At 46.6% G+C, this 7,676-nt stretch overlaps 1 protein-coding gene and 1 long non-coding RNA gene across 2 annotated transcripts in view; one reads left to right on the plus strand and one right to left on the minus strand.

Annotated features, from left to right (window-relative positions):
- Window positions 1-292: 292 nt before the first annotated feature.
- On the minus strand, window positions 293-2,281 carry LOC118175594. The gene is made up of 2 exons (XR_004755032.1): window positions 2,143-2,281; window positions 293-1,216 (listed from the first exon to the last, which is right to left on the minus strand). It is a non-coding gene; the product is annotated as an uncharacterized LOC118175594 (long non-coding RNA).
- A 2,418-nt stretch (window positions 2,282-4,699) lies between these two features.
- The window catches only part of GPR107 (G protein-coupled receptor 107), a 38,168-nt gene continuing 35,191 nt past the window's right edge, over window positions 4,700-7,676 (plus strand). The window contains exon 1 of the mRNA XM_035341333.1: window positions 4,700-4,865. Coding sequence (XP_035197224.1) covers window positions 4,749-4,865 — 117 coding nt within the window. The 5' untranslated portion in view covers window positions 4,700-4,748. The remainder of the gene's footprint in view (window positions 4,866-7,676) is intronic.

Below are 7,676 nucleotides of genomic sequence, written 5' to 3' on the forward strand. Positions count from 1 at the left end.
CCCCCCCCCTGCTATTTTTATTATTTGTATTTTGAAATAAACGTTCCTGTTTGCGCGATTGGGATGCGGGCATCCGCCCCGCTGAGTAAAGCAGCCCTTCAGGCAGGCTGCGGGGAGGTGCTGCCCAAACCCAGCCCCACGCCCCAAACCGACCCAAATCCACAAATATTAAGTCCGCCATCTGCCACCAGCGTGCTCAGCAGGCGAGCACAAAAATAATCAAATTATCTGCTTTCGCATAAATGCGGGTTGTTGTAGTAGCAATTATGCTGGCCTTGCAGAAAACAGCTCATTTCCTTGCCGGAGAAATAAGATTTATTTTGTGCTCGTCTTCCTTTGTAACAACATTTGTCTGAGCTGCGTCTCACATAATCTGATTTTACATTTTTGCTTTTCAGCTACGAGAGATGTAAAAAGAGCTTTAGATTGCTGTTTTATATTTATTGCTGCATCTGTTCATCAAAGATTTGCACGGTGGGTAAAGAAGGGAAGCACGTTTGTTCACCTGAGAGGAAAGGTATCTGCTTATAGAGGGCTGGGATCCTTCTGATGACAAAGATAAAAATTGGCCAGCTGCTGCAGGTTTTATCTGCTTTAGATCAATCCACCTCACCTTTCACTAGCTGGCACTCGGATATTAACTTACATCAGAAGGAATAAAAAAATAATAATTTAAGTGATTCCAACGTTTAGAACAACAAGGAAGACAAGTTTTATGTGTATAATGGAAGTGAATTTATATTTTTCCCCGGTTAGTTCAATTGGTTTGAACTTAAGAGTAGAACGCTGCTCTTCACACAGCTGTCTTTGAAGGGGTGCAGAGAGCAGGCGTCACTTTTGTTCATCATTGAAAGCTATTACTTTTAAGGACTGACTTTATAACAGCTAAGAGACATGCTCTTCAGCTCATTTTACAGAGTAATTCTTCCTGCTATTGCCAACATATTTAAATATTCGTGTCTGCCATGCTGCCTAAAGCACAACCACAGTCTTCCAAGAGCTTGTCCTTCCACGGACTCTCAGAAAAGGGATGCCAAAGCCCGCTGTCCTTCCTTAGGCCTATGTCCACCCAGAACACATCACAAAACCAGACTCACAACTTTTGGAGAGCTTAATCTATAAATACTTGAACAAAAAGAATGTACTGAGTCCAAACAGAGCAGCACTAGTATCATCTGAGGCAAATTTGCTGTGGAATTTCCTTTTGCACAAAGACCTGGGAGTGGAACAAGGCAAACCTGTTACACCAGCACGGGCAGGGAAACCTGTCCACACTGAAAGAAGATAAAAAATGCTTAACTGGTTATAGAAAGATACAGGCCAGAAATGCAAGTTTTTATTTATGATGGAACATTAGAATCAACAATACCAAAACGTATGAAAATTTATTAAAATGTGCGGACAGAGGCTCAAGACAAAAACTAAATAAAATGAATTCCAGATACTTCTGGAAGGAGACTCTCTCCTGTCTTTATTATTTAGTCCGAAACTCTCCAAGACAGGGACTGCCACTTACATTATTACTTTCATTTGTACAGTGCCCAAAACAGCAGGGCCTGCAGCATGATTGGTCCCTAATTGCTAATGTAATTAACAATGATGGGAGCATTACGAGCCCTTTATGTTACAGCATGATGCTGGAAGGCTCAGCAGGTCCCAGGCTCAAAAGAATAGTTCAAAATAACACTTAGAAAATGGATTCTCTCTTTATTTCTCATTTACACAATTCAAATCAGAGCAGTATAGAAGCTAGCGGGGGCTTTCCTATCAGCTTCAGTGAGATAAAACCGTTCAGAGCTGTTGTCTAGATACAGACCTATTCCTGTAAATCCTGTATTTACCCCTCCTGTTTTGATTTAGCATAGTCTCTGAACTGGATCCTAAGCAGAAGCAATTCCTTTTTTAAAACAGAACTTTATCTAAGAGACTCTAACCCTAATCAAAAGCAGCTAGATTAAATACCTTCTAAATCATTTAGCAGCCAAGCAATGTAAAACAAATCCCTAAACTGTAGTTCAATTTAAATCCCTGCTCCCTGTGTCTAATCATGCAAAGCAAAAAAAATAAAATAAAAAAAAAAAAAATCAAAGCTTGCAATAGAAGCATTTCCAGCTTCCAGGATATAAGAGGAAGAGGACCCACCTTTCCCCCTTGGAGTCATCACCCCTGCAGCTGCTTCCCTTTTATTTTTTATAATTCTGCCTGTATCATCCACATCTAAGACAAGTAATGTAGATGTTACTTGTAACCTCTCATACACTGGGACCAAAACAGCACCCGGAAAGGACACACCTTTCCCTAAGGCCACCAGCATTACAGCTGTTTCCTTTCTGCTGTTGCAACACTATCCAGCTCATTCAGAAACACAGCAGGGGACCTTAGTTCTCTTTATGTGTCCTCTCAGGGCCTGGAGGGGCCTGATTAGTACCTGATTAATGCCTGATAAACCTTAATGGTCATCCTCACCTGTGGCCTCCACCTCACACCCTCCACCCATAGAGGCGGGCACCCTATTTAAGCTTTAGCCTGAGGCATGGCTCTCCGTTTGAATTGTGTTGTAGGGGTACTTATTTTATGTTCAACAATAGCTGTGTGTGTGGTTGGCTATAGACTATATGGATGTAGACAGCTTACTCCCCTGTAGAATTGATCTCAGACCTGCCTGATCACTAGAGACTTATCGAGGTATTGCTAGACTGTGTCTGACCTTAGTTACCATCACCTGAAATACTAATTTCTTAATTCAGCATCTGAACTATAGATTAACATCTCAGTTCAGTTTTATCCATGCCTCACTGTTACAAGCTTGCTTGATGACCTGAGCTCTCAGCTGCTGTCCCTTTCTTGAGAACTGAAGGTCTGTGCCCAGCACGGTGAGGCCTCTGCCCTGTTGGCTGCATTATTGTGCTCTGTGGTCTTGAGGGAACAGTGAGCCCTTGCTGCTCCATGATATGCCCTTACCTTCAAGAGATACTTGGATAATGTCCTCGGTAATGTTTTAACTTTTGGCTAGTCCTGAAGCGGTCGGGCAGTTGGATTCTATCTTTGTAGGTCCCTTCCAACTGATCTATCCCATACATTTTATGATGAGGGCATATTGATGGGGATGTAAATTTAAGCATAGAATCTTTTAACATAGATATTCTTTTAAAAATGCCTAGCCAAAGAAAGTGAACATTACAAATTCCAACTTGTAATTCACTTAGTTACAACTAAGTTACAACAGTTAGTTGCAACTTAGTCCCTACAATATTCCAACAGTGGGTAGAGAGTTACAAGGAAAACAAGTCAATCTTCTGATAACTTCCAGTCTGTGGCATAAAACCCCCTGATTCTTATTAGGAAGCGCCTTCAGACTAGAAGAGGCTCGTGAGCAGAACCACTCTGAGTTATAGGGAAAGCCTCCTGCTATTTGGCTGCTGAAGAAGTCAGCGTGGCTGGTACCTTGCAGAGCAGGGCATAAAGCCTCCGCTGCGGTTGCAAGCAACCATTTCTCACGAGTCTGCCTCTGGGTTTCCCAGGGTGGTCTGCGCACAGAAATTATGATCACGTTGTTAACATATTCCGAGAAAACACCTGGAGCAGAGCGCTATCTTTTCAAAATGCGTTCTCTGATGGTGGTCACGTAGGCCGCGCGCTCCGAGGCCTGGTGCTGAGAGGACATCTAGCGGCACGCCCCGGGTGCTGCCCGCGGAAAGAACCCGACTGAGCACCCCCGGGGCTGTCCGCTTCTCACGCTTCCAGGTGCTTTCTGGTACCAGTCCAGGTTTCTTTGGTCGATGTCGAGGTTTCTGTGTTTGTTTTATTACCTAAGAGTATCCACGAAAACAGGGGAAACGAAACTGTAAGAAATAACCTGTAGAGTAAGACCTGAATCACCTCTGACCGAGGATGTGACAAACGACGCAACGTTGCTGCTGTGAAGGTCGGGATTTTTCTCTACCTATTCACCTCACGCTTCACTGCTCGCCTGTCCCAGCCCGGTTGTTTCCCCGGCTCTGGATGAGGGGCGTTGTGCGGCTCTTGCCTCATACGCTAAAAGGGAAAATGAAAACGTTTGAGTTATGAGGTAGCAGAACACTGAAACATTACGTTTATTTACGTTGGTGGCTTTCATAAGGTGGATGTATTGTGTAGCCTTTCAAAAAGGGTTTTAGCAGTGGATTAAACATTTAAATCACCCCTGTTTATGTTGTGTTACTCTGAGCAAGAGACATTTACATTGTGTCACACTTCTTGTGCTGCTCTGAGTAAGGGAAGGAACTGAAGCCAGGCCCCACCTGTGTGAACTTTTTATTTTCAAGTGGAACTGTGGTTCTAAACAGCTTTCAAATAGTTCAGAAGCTTCAAAACCATCCCAGTATGAAAGCTGAAAGCCCTTTGTTTTGTTTTATGCTCGTTTTGTTGAGACAGTCAGTACTCTAACCCGTCGCTTGACAAGCCCCGTTTCTCAGCTGTTTGCGCTGCGTGCCGCTGACACCAACCCACAGGGCTCCCGGTGAGGAGCTGAACCCCGGGCAGGGCTCCTCTGAGGGGGGGGGATACGTGAGGGGAGCGGCCGGGGGACCGCGGGCACGGCCGGGCGGAGGGGCCGGGGCCGGGCGGAGCCGGGCCCTGACAGCCGGGGGGCGGGGCCACCGCAGCCGGGGGGCGTGGTCACGGCGAGAGTGGGCGTGTCCCCGGTGCCTCGCGCCCCGCCCGCTGACCCCGGAAGCGGCGCGGAGGAGGATGCTGACGCTGGCCTGAAGATGGCGGCCCGCGGCGCCGTGCCCGCGCCGGGCTGGGCCGCGCTGGGGCTGGGGTTGGGGCTGGCGCTGCTGTGCGCGGGCCCGGCGGCTGCCCGCGTCCATCACCTCACCCTCAGGGTAAGGCTCGCGCCGCCTGAGGGGAGCGGGATGGGGCCTGGGGCTGGGAGGGAGCCCCCGGGCCTGGTCCCGGTGCCGGTCCCGGCCCTGCTTCCTCCCGTGAGGGCCGCTGCTGCCCCTCGTGCTGCGGGGAGCCAGGGGCTGTGGTGGGGCCGAGGGGGCTCCGGGTGTCCGGGGGCTTCGCACCGCGGGGCTTGGGGTCCCAGCTCTGCACAACCAAGCTAACGACGTCGTGTTTTGCCTATAAAAACAGTCAAAGGAGTTAATAAAGTGCTAAAGGACCGGGATCAGCACTGCTGGAGCGGTTTCGGGTCAGTGCCAAGGCCTTGCAGGAGTTCCCCTTCAGCCGGTGGGACGCGGGGGTGTGTTCCCGTCTCATCTGTAGGGGGTTTTCCAGTCTGTGTGGTGTCCCGCTGAGTGAACGTTGTTGTTCTGCCCCAGGAAAAGCTAACCTTTCTCAGAAACACCAAAGTAGGAAACTTTTGCTGGTTATTTTATTGTTTTGAAGAATTTTTGATCGACACTTGAGTGCTGGAAGAGTTTCTCCCAGGGCGATCCTTTTTTCACTTACATTGTAAACTTTCAGCCTGGCTTCAAGCAATGCGCTCAGCACCACGCACCGCAGTTCCCAGATCCTGTTGGGGCATTTCTGAACTGCCGAAGTGTTTGCTCCCTACTTATGATCAAAGTGGAGTATGGCTTCAGTTTTGTAGATACTCTGCATGAGTTGCAGCACTGACCTGCCAAGCGCCGAGGAAAGCGGATGTCGGACGTTCTTTGATGCCTTCACATACTTGTACAAACAGGAGCTTTATTGTTAGAGTGCAGCCTCTTCATCTGCTGCTTTACAGCGTTCATGGAAACACCAGCTTCCAACAACCGTACCCCTTCACCATGAAACCTCCCTTCTGGTGTTGCTGTCGTTGGCTCCTTGCTGGTGGCAGTGTGTGCTTTGACGCTGTGCCAAGCTAAAGGCCGTGGCTCTGAGCGAGTGCTGGATACGAGGCCTCCACAAACCAGCTGTTGTTGCTTACGTTGGAAAAGCATCGTTCTTCTGTCATCATAATTAACATCCGGAAGTGAAACTTTTTCTGATGTCAGAAAAGTGAGACACGATCAGCACATCTTGCTGTTATTTTCATAACTTTTAATCTTTATAGAAACGTACAAAATGAGGATCTTTTTCTGAGGCTGAAAACGGATCTGTTTGATAGTTAGAATAACCTCATCAAAGGAGACTCTTCCTTGCTAGCACTTATCACCTTCATTAAAATAACGTGGTATCTTAAAAACAAAACACTTTGAAAGTTCAAGTGTAAGAAAACCGATGGAAACAATTTTCAGAGGTTTCCAGAAGTGGGTGGCAATTAGCATGTTTCTGTTTACCAAAAACGTGGTGAGCGGGGCATGTGCTGTGGGTTTGGGTTTTTTTTGGTCTTAACATTTGAATACCGTAATACCGACTGCTTCAGAGAATGCGGAAGTTTGTCCGGATGAGACCTCTGTCAGGTACCCAGTTAAGTTTAATGCTGGTGAGTAGCTGAAATTCGAGGTTTCCAGTGATTTACCAAGAGGAGCCATCCGACTGACAGTGCGGTGTAGCAGTTTGTGGTGTTACTTTATTAAAGTGAGATTGCTTTGTAATTCACTGGCTTCCAAAAGGGAAGTAAAAGCCCTCCTGTTTTATGACACTCTCAAGATTGTGATTTCATGTTAAATTCTTGTTTGGAAGATGTTATTTTCCAGCGGTTGTTTCTGTCCGTAAATCCCTCTGGCCTTTTTATGTTGCTAAGCCTCAGATTTCAATTGCACAAGTTGACAAGACCTTCCAAAGCGATTCATACTGATAGCATCATCCCAGTTATGTTTGGAGTAAATAGAGAAAGCTTCTTTACCCATTCTGTAGGATGTTGGATGCCACTTTCCTTTAGTTGTACTCAAATGGTGCAGGATCAGTTTTCATCCAAGAGGAGTAAAAGAAGCAGGGGACATCTTTGTGGAAAGCAGCCGACAACTTAATCTGTTGGTACAACTGTGACCTGTTAGTAATAAGGCCCGGATCATCCCCTCTTGAAGGGGCATGTTTAGGTGTTGAAGGCATCCTATATAAATTAAAATCTGTGCGTGCTAACAGCTCAGATGCTTACTCATTTGTCCTGCTTCACACCTTTGTTCTAAACACACAATCAAATATTTCTGAAGTTGAGTGGTTATAGGTAAAAGCCAGATATTTCCAACCTCTCGTGAGAGGTGAGACAGCCGTTAGTTAGCCAGCATCTTTAAGCTGTTGATACGCGGAGCAATAGATGCGCTTGGGGAGCGTGTTGTTGCTTGTCAGGATCGTGTCAAGCTGAGGGATTTGTGAACTAAATCTGTAAGCGCTAAGCACCCAAAGCTGATACAAAACCAGGGAGGAAAGTTATATGTTGTCTGTTCATGGGGAGCACGTTGGTGAACCAATGAAGCAAATGATTAAATTGAACTGAAGCTGCACAGTGTTTGCAGGAATTCTGAATGAAGTCCGTGTCTCTGTATTTACAACATGTGACGCGCCTTGCGGCTGGATGACGCTGTATTTCTCTCCTCACCGCCCACATGGTTCTGTCCAGAAGTGGTTAATACCCCACCGGGTGTATATCTAAAAAGCTAGTGGTAATCCTCTGTTCTGACTGAGAAATTACCTGGAAAGCATTGCTAAGTGACCCAGGTGGACTCTTGTTTCAAGCGTGTAAGTGCCTAAAATGCAAAGATGGCACGGCTTTAATGCTCGGTTAAACAAGGCGTCTGCTGTAAGCTGTGCCACTTTTTTCT

This window comes from Oxyura jamaicensis, chromosome 17, assembly GCF_011077185.1.
Source record: "Oxyura jamaicensis isolate SHBP4307 breed ruddy duck chromosome 17, BPBGC_Ojam_1.0, whole genome shotgun sequence".
In the NCBI taxonomy this organism is placed as follows: Eukaryota; Metazoa; Chordata; class Aves; order Anseriformes; family Anatidae; genus Oxyura; species Oxyura jamaicensis.